At 40.5% G+C, this 23,951-nt stretch overlaps 1 protein-coding gene across 2 annotated transcripts in view; it reads right to left on the reverse strand.

Annotated features, from left to right (window-relative positions):
- Positions 1-23,951, reverse strand: part of radil2a (Ras association and DIL domains 2a) — a 33,724-nt gene that overhangs the window by 2,525 nt on the left and 7,248 nt on the right. Inside the window, exons 4-15 of one of the 2 annotated variants that reach the window (XM_060901680.1) lie at positions 22,718-23,049; positions 19,364-20,035; positions 19,142-19,179; positions 18,427-18,608; positions 17,489-17,601; positions 14,549-14,768; positions 13,898-14,070; positions 8,565-8,709; positions 7,748-7,926; positions 7,243-7,627; positions 2,897-3,027; positions 837-976 (exon numbers count right to left, since the gene is read on the reverse strand). In XM_060901680.1, the coding sequence (XP_060757663.1) occupies positions 837-976; positions 2,897-3,027; positions 7,243-7,627; positions 7,748-7,926; positions 8,565-8,709; positions 13,898-14,070; positions 14,549-14,768; positions 17,489-17,601; positions 18,427-18,608; positions 19,142-19,179; positions 19,364-20,035; positions 22,718-23,049 (2,710 nt within the window). The remainder of the gene's footprint in view (positions 1-836; positions 977-2,896; positions 3,028-7,242; positions 7,628-7,747; positions 7,927-8,564; positions 8,710-13,897; positions 14,071-14,548; positions 14,769-17,488; positions 17,602-18,426; positions 18,609-19,141; positions 19,180-19,363; positions 20,036-22,717; positions 23,050-23,951) is intronic. The other variant, XR_009650865.1, reaches the window with a different exon arrangement.

Below are 23,951 nucleotides of genomic sequence, written 5' to 3' on the forward strand. Positions count from 1 at the left end.
CATTGCATTAACCATCCAGGAACTGCAGCCATTTTTTTTTACATATTCCTTCCATTTTCACAGGCTCAATACCGTGTTTTATAGTTATAAGTATAAGAATTTTTTTAATACCTGGATGCAAACCCTTTGCAGTCAATGCCTACCTGAAGTCTGACTCTTGGCTGAGTCTGGATGCATACTATCCAGCTGCTTTTAATCACTTATTAAGTAATGGTTTATTAACAGTGAGACTCCATTTCACTTAGTCCTTTGCATCCATTTTAGTTTAATCATTAACTTACGCGTATGCTGACCTTTTAGTTTGGCAGCAGGTCCTGGATCTGACAGTGGCACTGTAGCTGCATTTCTGAATTTATTTATATGTATGAATATGCAAGTACTTTTCCACTATAATATTGCTGTGTTATAAAGAAAAAATGTCTTCTCTTTTTTCCATTTCTTTTTTCATGTACATTTGAAGGCATCTTGATCATTTTACTTTTACTGATCAAACTGCAATATATAGATAAACAGAATATGCAGGTTTAAACAGAATAATAGGTTTACAGTTCATTTGGGACACCTCGCTTGTATATGCACTTATTGGTCATTTTATCATGCACTTCTTTTGATCATGTTGGTGGTCTACTTTCTTCAAGCTACATTGTGTTCTCCACCTATTACCTAGTGTCTTTCTTACCAGGTTCTGAATAGGTCATCAGAAAGTATCTATCTTTCTGATTAAACATGCCAGTGCAACAATGACGTCTTGATTGATTGATGCAACAATGTTGTTTTGTGAAGATGCTTCCAGTAACCAGTGCTAGCTGAGTGAGTAAATAAGAGTGTATACTCACGTCTGGTAGTCCATGCCTACAAGACTGACTCCGTTCACAGCCAGGATACGATCACCAAACCTGAGCTTCTGGCACTGAGCAGCTGGTGAGCCTGGCACCACTGACTTTATATAGATCCCATTCATCCCCAGTGGAGATTTCTAGAATTAGACAAGACACAACACAAGCCACAAATAAATTAAACAAGCGTCATCTGCAGGTCACATCATTGTTTCCATTATATTGAATGTGTCACCAAATGACTAGATATTCTGGGAAAAGCAGGGAACCACCTCACTATGTCAAGATCTCAATGAAGTCAACATTAGTAATTTCAAAAGATTCTTGGCAAGGCCCAAACAAAGCCTTTTACCTCCTATTGAGCAACTTCCTCTCTGGCCTGACCCCCCACCATACACCTACATGCTATTACTCCTCCATCAGCAATTTCAAACAGAGTGGGTAAGCCAAATATTGCAGCCCTCTACATCCATACATATGGGACCACTTGATGCAACCAACAATTATTTTAGGTACAATAGCTGCTGAGCAGCCAAGTTTTAGGGCCATTAAACTAATGCCAGTCATGCAAAGAGTTCAAATACAAAGACTCAAGGTGATTTAATGTTTTGTGCCAAAGTGAGTTGCCAGGGGGGTCTCCTGACCTATGTCAGATTACAAACAAACAAACAAACAAACAAACAAACAAACAGCAAAACCCCCTGATACAGCTGATCACTGGGAAGCAAAATGTTTGGTCATAGTGTTTATGACAAAGTTTGCTCACATGAATGTAATCAGACAGGGTAACAAGGTTCCTCATGGTACCAGCCCATTAAACGGATCTTATGACAATAAGATTATCCTGCTAGGACAACAAAGCTATATATGGAAAGTTAACAAAAAATTTCAGCCATAAGCCTTTACAGTATGTCCACATGCAAGATGGCAGAAACAAATCTGTATAAGGGAATAAATGACATACAATGCAATTTAGAAGTATTTAGACAAATCAGTATTTGTTTTTGTCAGTAACCCAGCACATTTAATTTAGTGTAAATAATGATTAGGAGGCTATTGTACAGGTCAGTTTCAGTGCCAGGAGTATTTATATAATTTGTATTCATGAAGAAGTGAACAAAGTCACATACAATTTTCACTTTTTGTCTCATCTCATCTCATCTCATTATCTCTAGCCGCTTTATCCTTCTACAGGGTCGCAGGCAAGCTGGAGCCTATCCCAGCTGACTACGGGCAAAAGGCGGGGTACAACCTGGACAAGTCGCCAGGTCATTACAGGGCTGACACATAGACACAGACAACCATTCACACTCACATTCACACCTATGGTCAATTTAGAGTCACCAGTTAACCTAACCTGCATGTCTTTGGACTGTGGGGGAAACCGGAGCACCCGGAGGAAACCCACGCGGACACGGGGAGAACATGCAAACTCCGCACAGAAAGGCCCTCGCCGGCCACGGGGCTCGAACCCGGACCTTCTTGCTGTGAGGTGACAGCGCTAACCACTACACCACCGTGCCGCCCACTTTTTGTCTTTAGTTGCAAATTTCTAACTATTAAAAATTATTTAAAATCAGTTCCTGCTTATTTTATGATTTTTTTCCCTTTTAGTTATCTGTCACAGGTTTTCAGCATGTCTTAGAATGTCATGTCCATTATTATAGCCTCATTTACTAGCCTTAATGCTAGCTTGCCCCTGTTCTCAACAGAAACATTAAGATATAAATGTCACACCCAAAGTTCACTGTTTGTTACGATCATGCAGTGACACACAGCTGGACAAAAAACACTTGGGCAGCCAAATATTCAATCACAATGAACCCCCTAAAATGGGAGGATTCCATATACAATTGTGTAATTCCTACACAGTTCACTGCCAGTCAATCCATCAACCTTATATTTTATCTCAAATTAAATATAAAATACAGAGACAAAACAACAAGCAAAATTTTGCTGCTGGAGGAGATGTTATAAAGGCTATAAAGTATATGATATAGAAAGGCCAAAGAGGATGGGGTTTAAAGAAGACAAAGTGAAACAAAAATACTTTTTCTCACCAGTCCGTCCACCAGCGCTAGGCCGAGCCCATGAGGTCCTCTTGACACTTCTACTGTGAACACCTCATCTTGCCCATCCCCATCCTCTTCTACTTCTGTCATCCCATCTGCATTTCCTCTAAGACAATTCTCTACAAAGTAACACAATCATAAATCACTATGTTACAGTTCTTTCATGTGCTTTGGACTTTTAAGTGGAAATGCAGTCTATAATTTTAATGTATTGATTTAAGTCCTTCGGCCTTTAATTTTTGTCAAGAGTCTGAACTGAAAGATAAGTTATCTCAGTTAATAAGTTATTTCCTAAAAAGCTCTGTTTAGGGTTGAAAGATATCAGTACAGATAACTCTCAGTGTTCTTTCTGCATGTTCATGAAAACATTTGTTAAAACTGAGCCTAATAGGTTCAAGGTGCTTTTCTATTATCTTCAAGCATTCAAACCATCAATCACATGCTGTAATGGACTAGACAAGCAAGAGAATGGGAGCAGGAAACTGCTCTTCCTCTGGATGTTCCGCTGTGCTTCTGATGTGCCTCCCCCATCACAATGATCACAACAGCACCACAGCAGCAACAGTAACACCCCCACCTCCTAAAACTGTTCATACTCTGGACCAGGACCCCAAACAATAACTGTTCCGATTAAGATTCCACCCAGCAACTCGACTGTAAATTCCCATGACGCTTCATCCACTGCTCTTTACTCTCCTTATTCCAGATTATAAGATTAACCCAGTTACCAAAATAGTTTTAATGTGTTAGCAAGGAAATACACTGGTGTTAAACGGGTGCCTTTGATCAGTATGAGGAATCCAAAGTCAGTCTATAAAGAGCAAGCAAGAGATGAAGAAAACAGATGACTTGCATCATGTTTATTTGAAGAGAATAGCACATTAAAAAATAAAGGCAATTAGTACTGATCAAGTTAGATTAATCTGAACAATGATTCTTTGTGAAAGATTACTGATGCATACTTTCTCAACCAGGGGTTAAAGCTTAAAGTGAGATGGCCTTTCAATTTCATAAAATCGGTGAAATTTAGTTCCCTCTGAACTTTGGTCATTGTAATATATATTTATTTCTGTAATAGCTCACAAAATATCAGGCCATTCTGTGGCTGGGAAGTTATTTAATTTGAAGGGATTCCTGAGCAAAATGTGCATGAAATCACTTGCTTCACGCAGTCAAGCAGACAGAGGAAGTCCATGTCCGCATGCACAGGCTTACCTTGACCGTGCACTGACAGTTATATCATGTTGTCGCTAAATGAACAGCTGATCACACTGAGGTGCTTGCTGACAGCCGATATTTATTAGTGTGGTCCTGTGTTTCCTTTCCTTCGCAACATAACATCTTTTCTTCTCGTTTTCCGTTACTGTAGTTGGTCTTTCACGTTTCATTCACACACTCACGTCCTTCATTTTCCTCTTCTGTTTCAAATTTGTATCCCACAATGCCTTGCATGAATGGGGAAAGCCCACTACATGATGCAGTATCTTGAATTGGGTCACAGTGAAGCAGGCAAAAATAGCAGAGAATTTAGGGCCACGTGGTCCTAAATTCATTAATTGTTCTATTTTAAAAAAAGAAACCTAACAAAACTGAAAAAGTCTGTGATTCAAATTTCACTAAATTCCGCTTTCAGTCCACTAAACAAAAATAATTGGGTGTCAGGGAAAATTCTTTTTATGACCTACAGTTGAAAAATCTGAAAGGCAGTCTACCTTTAAACTGCCCATGAGCATCTATCCATTATCTGTACCCACTTATCCTGTACAGGGTTGCAGGCAAGACGGAGCCAGCTGACTATAGAGGGCTACCGCATGACGTCACCGCGCCGCGAGATTTTGTTAGGTGCCATATTGGAAGACCAAGTACATGCACTCACAATATAAAACAAAGTACGAGCGAGAGTAAAGTGACACGATGGATGATAATTCGGGTTATGTGAGTACATTACCAGCTGCAGAAAGGGCACGGTATGTGGAGAAACTCGCTGTGATTGATGGGTTTGACCCATATGATAAGACTCACGGCAAGGGAGAATGGAAACATAAGGAGGACCTGACACCAATTCTGCCATCCGTTTGCTACCCAGACATTCTAAACTATTTGTTGTTTACACCCAGTGCCTACACTGCTGATGACTTGAAGGCCTACAAAGGGCTACAGGCTTACAATTATGTTGTTAGCGGCTTGGTTCGTGATATTACAGCTGTTGTTAAGAATAACCTACACATAGTTATGGCCAAGGTAATCTTGTTGATATTTATCTTTTAATAATATATCTTTTCAGTTGAAAAATTAATACTTTTTGTTACTATTAAGGTATCCGTAATTTAGGTTAATTTATCCAAATTATACATATGTATTTATGATATATGCCTACACAACAACTATGCTTTATTTATATAATAGGAGGGAGAGCAAGCCCCAAACCATCCTAAATTATTATTATTATTATTATTATTATTATTATTAATTATTATTAGTCTGGGAGGCTTGCTCCTCATACAGTTATCAACTTGGGGCCAATTTAGCATGTTTTAAATCTGAATTTCTTGCGTTTGCTTACCTCAAAGTGTCCGCAGATCATGCACAGACTTATCCATTATATCCACAGTTTTTTGCCAAGTCTCACACAGGTTTCTTTCAAGTCTACTGTTGGGCCAATAAATCATAAATAAAACAGCTCAGATTTGTTTGTTTAAGTCATTTGCCACTCCACTTTATTCTCGTGGGTTCACATACCGCTGCCGTTATTTCCCCCTAATCACGAGTTTGTTGGTCTTCCAAAATGGCGCAGGGTCTGTTTACTTCCGGTTTCGGGTGACGTCAGTGAAAGAGGTCTATATGGTACACCCTGGACAAGTTGCTGACACGACAAACAACCATTCACACCTACAGTCAATTTAGAGCCACCAATTAGCCTAACCTGCACGTCTTTGGGGGAAACTGGAGCACCTGGAGGAAACCTATGCAGACACGGGGAGAACATGCAAACTCCACACAGAAAGGCCCTTGCCGGCCGCTGGGCTCGAACCCAAGACCTTCTTGCTGTGAGGCGACAGTGCTAACTACTACACCACCATGCCACCCCCCATGAACATGCATTAAAGATTAATCCCCATTAGTCATGTGCTGAAGATGCTGAAATATGTGTTGTGATAAAAGTCTGTTATATTCACATTTCATGACCTGCTGAAGGGTTTAACCTGACCTCCACTGAAGTGTCAAGCATACAGCAAGAAAAAATTCTGTATTCATTTATTAAATATAGCTACATTCTTAAAAATATAATTATAAGAACAGTTGTACCAGAGGGCGGCACGGTGGTGTAGTGGTTAGCGCTGTTGCCTCACAGCAAGAAGGTCCGGGTTCGAGCCCCGTGGCTGGCGAGGGCCTTTCTGTGCGGAGTTTGCATGTTCTCCCCGTGTCCGTGTGGGTTTCCTCCGGGTGCTCCGGTTTCCCCCACAGTCCAAAGACATGCAGGTTAGGTTAACTGGTGACTCTAAATTGACCGTAGGTGTGAATGTGAGTGTGAATGGTTGTCTGTGTCTATGTGTCAGCCCTGTGATGACCTGGCGACTTGTCCAGGGTGTACCCCGCCTTTCGCCCGTAGTCAGCTGGGATAGGCTCCAGCTTGCCTGCGACCCTGTAGAACAGGATAAAGCGGCTAGAGATAATGAGATGAGATGAGTTGTACCAGACGTATTTATTCCAAATGCCATGGACAAGAAAGGCCTGTTCAGGAATTTCATGTGTACACTTTAATCATTCTTTAATATGACAGAATGCACTGAATCATAGAGGTGGAGGAGCTCAACCCATGATGACAGGACCTAATTGGGTTTGTTCCTCACACTCTTTGCCTTCTTACAAATAACACCAATCAGAGCCAGAGCACACAATACCCCACGTTCATATCTATCCCTGCATCCCCGCATGACCTCACCACTCTGGCTGCCAAAAACAATAGACCTGGGGAGGAGACAGCCCATCCTTTGAACTTGAAGAACACCCCACAGAGAGAACATGCCTCAGGCATTCTCTTTCTGGTCCAGTTTGACAGCAATAGAAAAAAGAGCTGAAAGGAAAGTTTGAGAAATGCTTCTTCAGGTCGTTTATATTAATTGCTCACTTAGCAGTGGCCTGAAGTCAAGTGCTTGCTCATGTTTTTCTGCTACAGTACTCTTGCACTCCAGCTGTAGGTCATGGATTTGAGAAATTGCTGTAACTGCTAGTCTTCTAATGCATACGATTTTCAAGAGAATTTATCAGAGTCCTGTGCATAGAATAAGTTGTGTACAGCTACTGTGTTTAAAACCCATTAAATAATCAGTTACCTTTGGCATTTTGTGTTGCCGCTTCTTGTAGACTGGCCTCATGTTCAGAGAGCTCCAGGCCTTGGGGTGTGTTGGGTGGGGTTAGTAGGCAGGATGGGTCCAAGGCCAGGCTCTTGTGTGAGCGCAGGTCTGTTTCCCCATTCAGGCTGTTCTGGAGCTCCAGGCTCTTCAGCTTCTGAGACAAGAGTGCTTCATAAGAGCCTAGAGAATTGTGGAAGCCCCTGAGGTGAGGAGGTGAGGCAGACAAGCATTGCTGTTGCTCTGCTATATAATCACATGAATGAATGGTTGGACTAGTGGCTTTGATGGACCCAAGGCACTTCAATTCTGAGTTGGATGGGGAAGATACTATTTGAGTAGCTTCTAGCCGGTCAGTGCTGTTGTCCTAATTGAAACAAATAAATGTAAAAAGCACACTCATTACAGTGAGCAAGTACAACCACAAATCATGCCTAAACCCAAAACAAAGGTGAGAGAAAGCCAGAAGAGTGGGTATAAGAGGAACCTGCAGTGGTTGTAGTTCATTTTGTATCTGGTTGATAGGGAGGCTGTGGATGAACTCCTGCAGGCTCTTAAGGTGGGACAAGAAAGCAGGCTCTGTGATGGACTTCCCCACCTCCAAGTGAAAGGTGTTGTTGGGCAGGATAAGCGGAGGATGATTGTCAAAGCTCTCCAGAATTTCAGCTAGAAAAAATGATTTTAATCAATTAAGTATCATGTTAAGGGCTGGCAATAGGCAATATTATTTATTTATAATTATTGTGATATAAAATAATATCTAATGGGCATAAGGCTTCTAGCTATAGCTAAAATGTAGCCTTTGTCAGTAGTTAGGCTTTTATGACACTTTCATGAGCATAGATATATTTATTTAATATATTTTAAACAAACTATATGTACAGTTATAGGTAGGCATTACTATGTAATTACCAAGTCTTACACAAGAGAAGGATTGCAACGAAGGAAAATTATGCAGTTTCTCTAAAAGATGCCAATAGACAAAAATAACATTGCAATTAAAGACTAGCTATGAGAGGTATCCCGGTACATCAGAGCGCTTAGCGTGCCACCCCTACAGGACAATGACAGACTTGAAGTTAACTTGTCGGTCAGCCAATGGGGAGAACAATCACATGGCAGAAAGTGAGCAAGCAAAGCACAGGAGAAGTAGGATCCTGTTTGCTGGCACTTGTAGATACTCATTCTTCTCCACTCAGAATTCTAGATTACACTGGCGCAGGGGTGTGTGTGTGTGTGTGTGTGTGTGTGTGTGTGTGTGTGTGTGTGTGTGTGTGTGTGTGTGTGTGTGTGTGTGGACTCACAGGTTTGGAGGGCAGCTTCTGCTTCCTCTGGGGAGGGGGTCCAGCAGGAGGGACAGGCCCTGCTGGAGTTGTATTCTCTCAGCATATGGTGAAGTTGTGCTGGATTGAGGTGTGGGAACTCGGCTCGAAGAGACAACCAGGAGCTCTACATACAGACACATAAAATAAAAAGGAAATTAAACACAATGCTTTATGAAGTATTAAACCCCCTTTTTTACTTAACTTATACAAAAAAACAACAACAAAAAACCACAATATAGAGAAAATGCCAAATTTAACACATGGTCTAGTAGTTTAAGCAACATAAGACATCTTGCAACAAATCCTTGTGTGCTCTTTGGTAGGTTTTGTTCATTTATTGTTAAAGAGCATGGCAGCATACAGAAAGACACCACTTCCCTTTCTTTCTCCTACAATAAACCTTTATATTTATACATGGAGTGTCAAACATGTTCTATTACTTACTTACCTGTGATCAACCAAGCACTTTTCTTTGCTCACATACAACTCACTCACACAAAGATACAAACCAAATTGAAGTCACAATGTTTTAGGGAGTGTTCAGAGGTCTGCACGGAGTATAAACAGACAAGGTGATGACTGGGGCACTTCAGAGAAGCAAAACAACTCTGGGAGGAGAAGTTGCCTCAACATGCCAACTCATCAGAGGTCTCGTGAGAAAAACTCCCCTTCACTTATGCCAGTCGGCACACAGAAAAGAGGCTATTGTCAAGGAGCTTTAATCACATGTTCTAATTCCAAAAATGTACGCTTGTCTATATGAATACCTACTTCTTCAGAGGAATGTATGTGGTAAATATTTACACCTGACAACAGTAAGCAACAAATAAATGCAAGCTGGTGTTTCCCTTTGCCTGATTTGAGAGCAGCTGTGTGGTTGCTCTATTATATGCTGTGGTTTAGGGTTGGGATTTGTGTAGAAAAGCTGCACTTTTTAATATTATATAGAGCCTAAAGAACAGAACAGTTTTGCCTATATCTCAGCAAATCATTACTAATGCTAAAAGTAGCACTAGCAAATCATTACTAATGCCAAAGTTGAGAACGGATGTGTAAGGCAGGTTTAGAAATAGCACGATGTGGTTGAGCACATTGCTGGATTATAGGCAAACCACAAAATGCCCAAGTTACATGGGTGGAACACTTAAAACCAGCCTCCTAGCAACAAGCCCACTCAATTGTTTTTATTACGCTCTGCAATTTGGCTTCTGCTGATATGCAATACTGAGTAATGTTCAGTGACACGCAAGATGGCACAGATTGACTTAATCTAAAAACAAACCTGTACTATGGCAAAATATATGTAAATACATACATCTCATTACCTCTAGCCGCTTTATCCTTTTACAGGGTCGCAGGCAAGCTGGAGCCTATCCTAGCTGACTACGGGCGAAAGGCGGGGTACACCCTGGACAAGTTGCCAGGTCATCACAGGGCTGACACATACAACCATTCACACTCACATTCATACCTACGGTCAATTTAGAGTCACCAGTTAACCTAACCTGCATGTCTTTGGACTGTGGGGGAAACCGGAGCATCCGAAGGAAACCTACGCGGACACAGGGAGAACATGCAAACTCCACACAGAAAGGCCCTCGCCGGCCACGGGGCTCGAACCCGGGCCTTCTTGCTGTGAGGCGACAGCGCTAACCACTACACCACCGTGCCGCCCACTAAATACATACATGTTTCTATATAACAAACATAACTATATTCATTTTTGGAGTGCTCCTACTCCCTAAGAATTTATTTCAGATTAAGGATTAGGGAAATTTACAGAGAAGTTGACCTATGAGACCAGGACTGCTATATTGTATGATTATTGTGAAAATTTAATATTGCATTAAATAAAATCAGGTTATGTTAGGTGCTAAAGGAGTACAAAAGGCTCTGCATCATTTTTGAATTTGTGACATAAATGTTTTTTTTTTTCAGACATTCTACCCAGATTTATATCCCAAAACCGAAAAACAAACTCTAAAGAGCATAAGTGTCAGGGAATGATTACTCATTTATGTTTCACATATGGCACACAAGAGTCAAGATCAAATCATACTATAAGCTCATTTACAGCCCCTCCCTGGCACCTTTCAGCCCTCACTTCCTCAGAAAAAATAAAGCAAATTGACAAGCCCTGTAAATCTGTTCCAGCATGGATGTGTCTTGGTGTCACCTTGTAACTTTTGTGAGGTCCTAGCAACACAATCACTTCCTCTTGTTGTGATCCGTGGTGTGAAACTGCACAGGAAAGCTTCTTGAAGTAACACACATTGGATTGCAAGGGAAACAGGTTTAAACAGAACCACAAGTTATTGTTACAAGTCAGTGTCTTGACTTTATTTAATTTAGATGTTGAGCTTGGAGGTAGGCTCCACCCCCTCAATGTTCTTTCCCATCTGCTTTCACAACAAAGGAACTGATGAATTAGCTGCATGAACAATATTTTATTACATCATTCAACAAAGTGGTCCAAGTCTTCATGGGGAACTACACAAACTACATGCCACAGCATGCCTCCTGGAGTATCAGTCAGATGACGTCAATTTAAATATACTCTCTTGTCTTAGCTTTGGCCCTTTCAGTGTCATATAAGTAGTGTACAAAGAGTCTTCCAGTCATAAGGAAATAAACATGTATAAACTTTGTTATCAGAAATAATTGCACCATTATGTCATACTATATTGAACCTGACACCTTTAGAAAAGTCCCTTTCTTGGTGCCACATGGTCAGTGAAGAATAGGGCCATCTTTATATACACAAGACACCTTAAGGGTTTTACAGTAATGTTTATAAAATGTACAACGCCAATTCCAAAAGGTTGGGATGCTGTGTAAAATATGAGGGTAAGTCAAAAAGTTCTAAGACAAATTGAAAAAAATCTTTATTTATGAAAATAACAAAGCTATTTCTCTACATATCCTCCATTTAAGTCTAAACACTTCCGCGAGCGATGTTTCCATCAAAGAATTCCTTCTTTGTAGAATTCTGTGGGATGTCTTTCACACCTTTTGAAATTATAACATCTGTCTTAGAACTTTTTGACTTACCCTCGTATAAATAGAAACAGAGTGTAATGATTTTCAAATAATTTTCAACCAAGATTCAATACAAAGATAAGATCTTTAAACTGTAAAGTCAATATACACTCATTCTGAATTTGATGCTTGCAACACATTCCAAAAAAAGTTATGACAGGGGAAACAAAAGACTGGGAAAGTTGTGAACTACTTGAAGAACACCTGTTTGGAACATTTTACAGGTAAACAGGTTAATTGGTAATTTGAAAGGCTCAATTGTTCACAATCAAGGATAAGGTGAGGTTCACCACTTTGTGGAAAAACTGTGTGGTCAAATAATCCAACAGTTTAAGAACATTTCTCAATGTACAATTGCAAGGAATTTAGGGATTTCACCATCGACAATCCATAATACCATCAAAAGGTTCAGAGAATCCAGAAAGGCAAGGCCAAAAACCAACACTGAATGCCTGTGACCTCTGATCCCTCAGGCGGCACTGCATTAAAAACCAACATGATTGTATAAAGGACATTATTATATTCACATTCACTGGATATGAGCAAGGGGTTGCACGGTGGTGTAGTGGTTAGCACTGTCGCCTCACAGCAAGAAGCTCCTGGGTTCGAGCCCAGCAGCCGGCGAGGGCCTTTCTGTGTGGAGTTTGCATGCTCTCCCTGTGTCCGTGTGGGTTTCCTCCGGGTGCTCCAGTTTCCCCCACAGTCCAAAGACATGCAGGTTAGGCTAATTGGTGGCTCTAAATTGACCATAGGTGTGAATGTGAGCATGAATGGTTGTCTATGTGTCAGCCCTGTGATGACCTGGCGACTTGTCTAGGGTGTACCCCACCTTTCGCCCATAGTCAGCTGGGATAGGCTCCAGCTTGCCTGAGACCCTGTAGGACAAGATAAGCGGCTACAGATAATGGATGGATGGATGGATGGATATGAGCAATTACATGCTCTGATTGACTACTCTACTACTAAGCTATCAGCTCATATACCGTGAGTAGAAAAAAACAAAATGGAAGATCGTTTTGCTGAACCAATCAAGGACAAAATAAAAACTGTACTCGAAAACAAACCCCCCCAAAAAACAAAAAAAAGCAACAAAATAAGGAATAAAAGTATTTGATGGTAAGAATATATCTTTTGTTATTTTTAAAGAATTATTATTATAACATTTTTCACAAATTGCTACTGTCATGTCGCCAGTTTGTTTACATTCTAAGTGAAAATGATTTTGTTGGACGTTTTGTATAAAGTTTTTATTCATTGAATTTGCAAAAAACAAAAATGCTCTGTTTCTCAAAATCCAGTGAATATGGATATAATAAAACAGTTATTACACTCAATGGAATAACTTTTCAGTTATTCTATTTCAAGGAATAACTGTTAATTATTACACAGGCTCGGGAACACTTCGGAAAACTGTTGTCGGTAAACAAAGTTCGTCACTGTATCTACCATGCAAACCAAAAGCCAACAACATCCAGAAATGCCATTGAATTCTCTGGGCCTGAGCTCATCTGAGAGGGACTGCTGCAAAGTGGAAAAGTGTGCTGTGGTCTGACGAGCCCACAGTTCTAATTGTTTTTGGAAATCATGGACGTTGTGCCCTCCAGGCTAAAGAGGAAAAGGACCATCCACATTATTACCAGCACAATGTTCAAAAGCTAGCATCGGTCATGGTGTGGGGGTGTGGTTAGTGCCTATAGTATGGGCAACTTGCACATCTGTGAAGGCACCATTAATGCTGAAAGGTGCATACAGGTTTTGGAGCAATATATGCCGCCACCCAAATGACATTGTTTCAGGGACATCCCTGCTTATTCCAGCAAGACAAAGCCAAGTCACATTCTGTATGTATTACAACAGCATGGCTTTGCAGTAAAAGAGTACAGGTGCTAAACTGGCCTGCCTACCTCACTCCCAGTGAAAATGTGTAGTGCATTATGAAGCACAAAATATGACAACAGAGATCCTGGACTGTTGAGCAACTTAAGTCTATATCAAGCAAGATTGGGAAAGAATTTCATGTTCAAAACTTCAGCAATTAGTGTCCTCAGTTCCCAAACACTTACTGAGTGTTGTTAAAAGAAACAGTAATGTAACACGTAATTTTTGGAACCAGGGTTGTACTTCTGCCTGAGTATGATCAGTGGACAGCAACCAAACCCAACATTTTTAGGCATTTTACACCAAGTAATTTACTAATTTAAAGTGCTTGGATTAGCACAGTTATGGTTATTTAAGTGAAAAAGCAAATCTATTCAAAATGCATGAGGTCTGACCTGTAGTAAAGTCTCCTTAGGGGTGGCCAGTAGGTTGACTGCTGAGGAGAGTTTCTGGAAGAACTCTGCTGCCAGGTCACCCAAGCCAATACTTTGGGTCCAGTCCATCAACAAATCTAGGTTGGCTCGGATCTGTACTCCTCTGGACCACTGGTAGAACCCACCGCCTGAACCTTTACAAAGAACAAAATTCACATCTAATCACTATTCACTTGATGACTCTTCATTTGGACACTAGTCAGTTGGTCATCTATTCACTGACTCATGTCATTCACTTACCACTTTTCAACTATTATCACTTTACTTATTGATTACTTATATTATTTTATTTTATTTTTTTAAGATTTAAAAAATTTAATTGCTTATTGCCCAAAAATGTGTGTCCTTGTAAATGGATGTGTCTTATATTGCTATGAAGGAATTACCACCTCAGGGATCAATAAAGCGCACACACACACACACACACACACACACACACACACACACACACACACACACACACACACACACACACACAATTCATGGACAAATCTTAGAATGCAACAGTAGTCCAAGTACTACACTTAATTCTAAATGTCTGCTTATTACAGGTAAATTGTCTGTGACTTCTGATTGTCTATAAAAGAATACTATGCATTGGACAGCACTCACCTCTCTCCATAAGGATGTTGAAGAGTGAGGCATTGGTGAAGAAGAAGAGATAGGCCAGAAGCTGTGAGGATATCTCTGAGTGCACTTTGAAGGTGTTGAGCAAATGTAATGCTTCCTTTAGGACATCTAGTACATTGCTAACACCCACAGGCATGCACAGCTGTCCATTCTCAGAGAAAGGGTTACTATCTAGCAATCCTGGTAGCACTGAATACAATCTCTGCAAAAATACAACAGGACAACGAAGAATTAAGTTTTATGCTGTATAGCATCTGGTAGATGATATAGTGATGAACACACAGTTGAGAAAGTAAAGGAACAGCTTTACTTCTGACTGGCACAATCCGCTGACACAGGACAGTCTTTCAAAAAATGTTAAATGAATGTTTTTTTCTTTATACAGTGATTTGGAGAGTCTGTCATACAAGTCTCATTCAGCTTTTACAATAGAAATGACAATTAGAATGAGAAATGGATTAGAATGAGCGCATTAATGTAAACCTGTGTGTTGCTGTGCAGCCGACACTACCGCAGAACTGCTGTTAGAGAAAATTAAGGGATTGAGGAAGTAAAAGTGCTGTGGTATAAACATGATTATTAACTATGAACTGATGTTTTCCTCATTTGTATAAAGTATGATTAACATCAGTTTGTAAATGTAACAGTCAAAAAACAGCATAGACGCAGTTAAAAACAACAGTGCTAAAACTGAAGATACCAGATGGTTCTATATCCGTATTCTCAGTGGTGCAATATGGTACAGAACCTACTCCAGGCATTGTATGCTCTATCTGAGCCCACAGGAAACACGGCACAAGCAGACTTCCTTTCAGCTTACAGATTGGGGCGGCTCTGGGAAATGTCTCAGCCATGACAGTCCATTGTTACCACCACACTAAAACTTTTGGGAGTTGACAAGATAAGATGCTACTCCCAGCCTGTTGTATATACCCCACTGACCCAGTGACTACATTCACAGATAAAAGATAACGGTCATGACAGCAAATAAAGGCTACAAAGTTAATGGCAAACTGGTGACATTTTTTCATACAGCAGTAAAAGTAATCAAAACTATGCAGAATTAATATGGTTCCTGTGGGAGGAAAATCTCAGAGCATACAGGAAACATGAAGGGAAATTCTGTGTTTAAACGCAGGGGTACAGCACATTGTGGTTTGGTTTGGCCTGTAATAAGACCCATGAGTAAAAGTCTGTTCCTGAAACCTTTCTAACTTTTATCCCCTTCATTTTAATAGTCATGGATTCACCTTTGAAAGCACTCAATTGTGACCCACATCAAAGCCAAGAACACTGAAGTTGGAGAGAGTAAATCAGCCTGTCAGTGATGGGAACCCTTTAAAAAGCGTAGTTTACAGTGTAATAATTATGTATTTTAGAGCATGTCTCTGCATAAAACAGACAGCCTAAAACAACCCTGCGCCTCTTTAAAATAACTACGCTGAAGGTGTAAGAGGTGACTCTGGAAAAAAGGTCTCATCACTTCCCCTTCACTGACGAATTTATTTGTCTTTGACCAAGAGCACTACATCACCACATCTTAGTCAGACTTATCCAGGGAGACAAGCCCCTGAAAGAATTGAAGTGCTTTAATGAGCCAACTATTGAAAATCACAATGACTCCACATTCTTTCTGCCCCTTGAGGGTTCATTCAGCACAAAGCCAGGACTGACACACTACTTCCATTTAGGTAAAACAGCAAAAAAGCTCTGCAAGCATGTTATATATGAAGATTTTCATTGCAAATAATGATGCAACTTCCTTAAGCTGTGTTAATGGTGTAATCACCAAACAGGACATCCCGGGAAAAAAGTTATTTATATATATATATATATATATATATATATATATATATATATATATATATCCTGGCAGCTGGATTATAAATTCCAGCCTCACCCAAGTTTTGCTCGAGCTGTGAGTCACCACACATCAACACGATATGGAAGCATAATCCATTCTCCTGAGCCATATCTGTTAAATATTGTCTCAGTGAGGAGACCATTAACCACAAAGCACTCAGTTATATTTTAAATTACTCTGATTTGCAAGTGTCTCCAGTTCACTGTACTGACGGCCTGGTCATGACTGCAGCTCTCTTCCTGAGCAGGAAACAGACTGTGATCTCAGGGCACTGTTTGACTTTATGTTCATAGGCCACAGCTGCTTCCCTATTAACCGAAAAGCAGGTGACTGATGAGCCACTCTGTCCTTCCTGTTCACTCTCACCATGATACATGGCTCACTACTCAGGAGAGAACAGGCAGTACTGAAAAATCAGTGCAATCACATTTGTACTAGAGTGGGGTACACATGTTACTGGCAGTAACTTTAAAAGCTTCACAGGAAACAGCTGTTCAATTTAGGTATTTTGTGTGGCTGCACTGGTAAAACCAACATGGTGTCCAGACATCATCATCCTGTTTAGCAAGTGTTTCTCGCTGCACTGCAGATGTGGCCATGAGCAACAAATGTTGTGAAGCTGGTGTTTGTGGTGCTGATTCTTTAGTCAGCAGTAGCCAGTGCAAAGATAAATACTTGATACTATTTAAGGATGTTTAACTCTCAAACAATATCCATTCAGTATTGCTAAAAGTAATCTGAGCATATAGTAATCTAATTTCTGTTTAAACAACATGCAACAGGAAGAAATATGAAGTGAAAGCAGAATTTGGGAAATATTGCACAATGAATTTCAACCTTGAAAGAATTCAACATGAATTCAACATGCTTTTGTTTTCATTCCAAGGAAAGAGACTGACCGATAATATCACATACACACTAATCAAAATAGTGCCTTGTTATCCAATCTGGCTATATGGGACTTATATACGGGAAATTAAGGTAAAATGGCAAATGGAAAGATGGTCTGTATGAGCATGAATTTATGGAAGTGTTTGTGTGCATGAGTGCGTGCTCACTCTTGTAAGGTAATAGACAGTCTGCTGGAAAGTGAACATGATGACTTCCTCTAAGACAGTCATGGCCTCTTCACTGGCAATACGTGTAGACAAGATCTGTGAATTTAACAATTCTGTGAAAAACAACAGGCATTTTGTTAGTTTCATATAGAAAATCCATACCAATTAAGATTACAAAATAATTTAAGATTTTAAATACTACAGTATTTTAGTACCAAATGTAAAGCAACTTATGAACATCAGTGCAACAATGTCTTAGCAATATAACAAATTTATAATAAAACACAACACCTTCAGTTAAAATATCAGTGACTGATGGTGGCATTTCAGTATTATTTTATGCATGTGACACCGGTGTAATTCTCCAGTCACGCAGTTTTATTACTTTTATCATCAAAACAGCAGGCTTCACGCTCATTCCTGTTTTTGTTTAACCAAGCAGCCAACCAGCTGTCGTCAAATGTACACTTCACATTTATACAAAGCTGCCAAAACTGAGCAGAAAAATATAACAACGCTAGCAAATTAAGGAAAAAAGCTGATAAAGCTATGGAAAAAAGGCTTCAATGATATGTAGGCTTTTACTAGATTGTTATTAAGATAATACGGCTTGAATCCTGCCAACCATTTCACATCCACAGGGATAAATGAGCAATAAAATAGGAAACACTATTTTTTGCTGTAGAAAACGAACAATAAACACTTGTGAGAAAAGCAGCAGCATTACACGGTCATATATGTAGGAACAAAAAGGTAAACAAAAAAAATGTAAGACTTATCAAAGCCTTAAATTAATTAATTTAAAATACGTACAATTACATTTTAAGACATTTTAGAATGCTATGGATGCCTTGGATTAACCAAGCCTATCGTTTTAAGATTTACAAACAAACCAATGGACAATTTGTAGCACCAAAGTGTGTTGACAGAAAAAGTACCTTTGTCCTGCTCTGCATCATGCTGTGTCCATGGCAGGAGTAGGGGCACCTCGTGCTGAATAAAATGCAACAGTTCAATGGAGTTGGCCATCCATAACACGAGCGGCTGCAGGCCTGGAATCAGCTCAGTCATGCTCAGCAGACAAATCGCCTCCGGTTCTGGCTGTCCGTCTCCAGCTCCACTATTGCATAGAGGAGAAACACTATTCACACGCTCATAATCCCAACGTACTGTAGATTACATATGAAAAATCAAGATAAGTGAGTAGTAAAATATTGCCCTAGATATATTGTATATGAGAAAACTGAGTTGTATATTGGGTTTGAATGCAGTAAAAAGAGTGAAGGAACAGGTCCTGTGTTTGCAGAAAGATTAAAAAAAATTAAAGCACCTTGACATTTTTTTGTTTCTGCACTTTAATTAAAATAAGAGAGAACATAACCAAGTTGGAAGTTTAAGTCAATATAAGGAAGCTTAAATCATAAAGCCATCATAAAGTTGTTTTTTGCTTGCTTCCATTTGACTACTAGATTCTTCTCTTCAGCTGCAATATGGAGTGAAATGATTGAAATTTAGAAATGGCTCTGTGGCAGACTGATTTATTCCTGGGGCACACTCACTCAGAATGTGTTTAAAGTTAAAAAGTGGCTTTGTAGATGTGGGGCTAGCCATGATTAAAAAGGGAGCAAAAAAGTGAAAAAGAAAAGCTCTCACTTGTCTGGCTGAAGTGCTGCAAGCTCTTTTGTCCTCTCCTGTGAGGGAAATGGAGAGCAAAATTTCATTTACAGTTCTCCGGTGGTGTGCCAAATACTTTATTCAACTCATAACCAATTGAGTACTGTTAATGCCTTGTCATGAACCAAGAACTTGCAATACAAAGCAAATATATAAAATGAGATTTGTGATTTTTTTTATACTTTCTAAATTCGCACTCACCAACATGGCAAGTTGGATTTGGTTTGCGATTTGCAGCAACAGTTTGCGAAAGTTTGTCATCTCCCAGCTAGCAGCTGAATGCTGAATGCACAAACAGAGCAGGAAGGCTGGAATTAGTTTGGGCTCCGGTCCGCTAGGGTCCACCAAGGTGAGGATCTTCTCCAACACCTGGTCCTCTTGGTGCAGTTCATAGGTAAGAGAAAGCACTCTCTCGTTCAGGTCTCTCCAGCAGGCTGGGACCCTCCTGCTGGTCCTGTGCCTTCTTACATAGGAACCACAGGCATTACAGGATGAGGCTGAAGCTGGGGGAGAAAGACTGGTCATCCAGGTGGGTATGCGCTGGACGTCAGGAGCTGTGGGGTCCTTAAACATGAAGAGGTAATGCTGGCCCAAGCCTATTAGGTCACCTGGAAAGAGTTCCGCTTCGCCCTGTAACTGCACACCGTTGTGGGTTACGGAGGCTCCATGGAGGGGCTTTAGTATGGTTGGAGTTCTCCTGCTACCGTCAGCTTGGGCTCTGGGAACATCCAGGTGCTGCACGCAGCAGTGTTGAGGGAGCACATCAGGGGCATAGAGCACCACATCTACCTTCAACTGCTCTCTATCCTCACCATGCCCAGCACAGCAGCCAAACACACAGCTGTTCCCACTCATCAGGTAGATCACAAAGTCCTCGAGAGAACCAGATGCACAACACTTTCATACAAAATCACTTCAAGTGGCTTGAAATTAGATCCTGATGATTAAAAATCTACAAAAGTATTAGGCCATATCATTACAACCATTTAAGCAGCATCTATGTTGTGATTATATATCGATAGCCAATGGACTTTAAACAATACAATTCATATAACACTGTATAAAAACTCTTTCATCTTGTGTCTAGTGGCCTAGAACTTTTAGTATTCCTTACAAATGGATATCATCAAGAAGGGATGGACTTCAAATTGACAGGCAATTTAAAATCCACAAGCAAGTGTCTATGCTTCCTCAACCCAACTGGTTGGATGCTAGTAATCCACATGATATATTCTTTATAACATTTACAGAACTTGGCATCAATAAGTCCAGACTTTTCTTTTCAACTTATATTTTATTTATTACTAGAATGTGAAAAAACCCTGATCTCTGCTTTAATTTAAAGCAATATTTTCTTGAGAACCAGGAGTAATGTATTCATTTTTTTTTATGTGAAAATGGAAACAGTAAAATATGAAAACAGGGACTAAACAAAAAGGTAAGCATGACTCAGTACTCTTATGATGTAGCTTAACGAGTCCATGCTAATTAAAGATTTGTTTTGCCTCAACTGACCTCGGTTTAAGTACACAAGGCAGAGCACTACCTGCAACAAAATTACAGGTAGGAGTATGCCCTCATCCTTCTGGAATGTTGACTCTTGTTTAGAGTAAGATCAGCCTTCAGACAATGCACGCAGACATAATCACGACATAACGAATTCATCAAGGTCACACACACACACTGTGGCAAGCATGAATATATCACCAATAAGTGCTGTGTTAAAAAGTAACTCTGGTCAGGCTATGTTTCCTAGTGCAACATGCACCCATATCAACCCACACACGCACACTTCAACACCCACACACCACTTTGCATACTCAGCAGCATTCACAATAAAGAACAAACAGTGCAGTGATCATTTCCTGCTCCTAAAAGTGGACTTGGCTACACTCTGAAAAGTTCAGAACACAAATTAACTGCACTCACAAAGGTGCTTAAGATTAAAGTATGAAGCTAATCCTGCTTTTTACAAAGAGGAAGTAATGGCACAGTGTATATTGGCTTATGATGGGAAAAAAATGTTTGTGCAGGTGCTTTATTATTCATTCTTTGGGAAACCTGTAATCTGTTAGATCTTGGCATAAGAGCCAACACACAGAGAACATTACCGTCATGAGTTCTGCCAGAAATCAGCTTGGCTTGTGTGCATGCTGAAATTATGGCAAGGGCTGTTGTGACTCAAGCTGAGCTTCCCACCCTGAGTGAGAGGTAAATCTCAGGAGGCCTAAATAACACCCACATTCCTTATAGATGCCTGTTTGCCTAAGTTCATTCAGACATCATATGTGACACTCCCCCCCGACTCAGTCATACAAGCAACACAATATCTCAGTCTCTCCTCAGCTAATTAAAGGAAAAATCCACCCTGAAACACAATACATTTGTTTATTTTGCAATTCTGCTATTGATTTACTGGTTGGTGCTATGTTTTCATTATTCACATTAGAAGTTAGCAGTTGTCTGCTGCAGTAACGTCACAGGAAGACACTCCTAGCGCAGTGACAGTGCCATTTAATAGGAAAAAAGTTCTGCTAGCACCTAAAAACAAAAGAGCTCAGCTTCTTTTCTCATTCACCATTTTCCAGCAACATATTAATGAGAAATCCAACGTAGACATTATGGAGACAGCAAACATCGGACTCAGCTGCACCTACTTACATCACAGACTCGGCTCAGCTACTTCGCGATCTACAAAATGACAAGTACAATGTATTGGGAAGCACAATGGTGAAGAGGGTGGTATTTGCACGAAAATTGAAGCGTTGAAAGCTGACATGTTTGAGTGTACAGATGATGAGCTGAGAGAGCTGGGAAGACTAAAGGACTAAAGCACTGTTGCATCGCTCTCTTTAGGTAAAAATGAAGCAAGTAATAAAGCCCACTGGTGCCACTATTAACAATTAAAGTTAAAACATGTCAGTGAAAGAAGCGTAAATTTAAAAAAAGAAAAGAAAAAAGTGAACTCTGAATTTCATTTCAAAATAAATCTTGGATATCAGTGAAGATCACACGAATTATATATTAATTATAAATTTCATTAAGCTTGTGGGATTACTGCTTCAGCAAAATCACAACCTGGTGGAGCAAATAGTTCTCTGAATAGTCTCATCTCATCTCATTATCTCTAGCCGCTTTATCCTTCTACAGGGTCGCAGGCAAGCTGGAGCCTATCCCAGCTGACTACGGGCGAAAGGCGGGGTACACCCTGGACAAGTCGCCAGGTCATCACAGGGCTGACACATAGACACAGACAACCATTCACACCTACAGTCAATTTAGAGTCACCAGTTAACCTAACCTGCATGTCTTTGGACTGTGGGGGAAACCGGAGCACCCGGAGGAAACCCACGCGGACACGGGGAGAACATGCAAACTCCGCACAGAAAGGCCCTCGCCGGCCACGGGGCTCGAACCCGGACCTTCTTGCTGTGAGGCGATAGCGCTAACCACTACACCACTGTGCCGCCCTCTCTGAATAGTGTCCATCCAATTGTACACATAGATAACACTGAGTAAAATATGGTTTACAAAAACGTCATAAAGGAAGCTTACTTGTTTGTGGCTGTAACCTTGAAGGAGAAGAAAGTAGGGAAAATCGAAAGGCGGGTGGATGGAGTACTGTGTGGTGTTGTCATCACTGCTCTCTGTCTCTTCCTTCTCTGTGATGAGGAAGCGTCCTTCCAAGTCAGCTTCGGCCTCCGGATCCTCCTGCAGTGTGCTTCCTGTATTCGCCCTGCAGGCCTCCTTACCCATGGCAGAAAGGTCCATGTCACTCAGGCTCCTCCAGATTCCAACGCTGTCCATATCCCCACTGCTTCCATCCACAAAGAGTGACGTGACCCTTGAATGGACTTTCTGTAGCTTTCGCACTTGGGCATTGAGGCCTGGAGACAAACATGGCAGAACGGCAAGGAAAGATTAGTTCTGTGGTAGTGGGTCTCTTTTCCAAAAAAAATCACTAATAAAACAGCTTATGGAATTATTTTACAAATGAGAGGTTTGGGGCAGAAACTGGTAGAACAGGATCAGATATAAAGAAATGATAAATGACAGAGTAAAAAATGAGTACAATAATAGAGTAAAAATGCTTTTTTGAGGAAATCCTGGTTATGACAAACATATCAGATTGGCCAGGATAATCTGAGGAAATCAAACTGAAGCACCTTAATTGCATTAATACATTCTAAGCATTTTAGGAACTTCCAACAATAATAATGCCAGCATGAGTGAGAGAAGTGCAGGAAATCCATGAAAGACCTGTTCACTTCCACCTAATACAATCCATGGGTGAATGGGACTGACCAAACACAAACACCATTCAGCTTAACCCTGGGGCCATTAAGCACCATGGAATGTTCACAGGCCATGCTTTCACACCGAGGGCGTTATCAGGCGTGGAAGTGGGCGTCTGTCCACATTGTTGCACACAGAGCCAGTGGTGACAGGCTCTGTCTCCCTGGTCCCTGCTCCACCAGGGTGCCTAGAGAAAACCCTAAGTTCTCTGCCAAAGAAAACAGGGACAAACATTCTCCAGAGTGCAGGAAACAAGCTCAGATGGAAAGGAAAACAAGCAGGCACTATACATGTTCTTGGTGCTAAGGCACAATGAGAAAGCCCAGGGTGAAATATACTATGGGTCTATCCCAATAAAATATTTCCAAGAAAAACTCCTGTGACCATCTTTCCTGTTAAGCCTAGGCAAGTGCATGGGTATTTGAAGAATGAAACTGAATTCAAACACATTATTCAAGTATTTGGTATTCTCTATATCTAGAGGAAGTCAGTG

Source organism: Neoarius graeffei, chromosome 20 (genome assembly GCF_027579695.1).
Source record: "Neoarius graeffei isolate fNeoGra1 chromosome 20, fNeoGra1.pri, whole genome shotgun sequence".
Taxonomy (NCBI): Eukaryota; Metazoa; Chordata; class Actinopteri; order Siluriformes; family Ariidae; genus Neoarius; species Neoarius graeffei.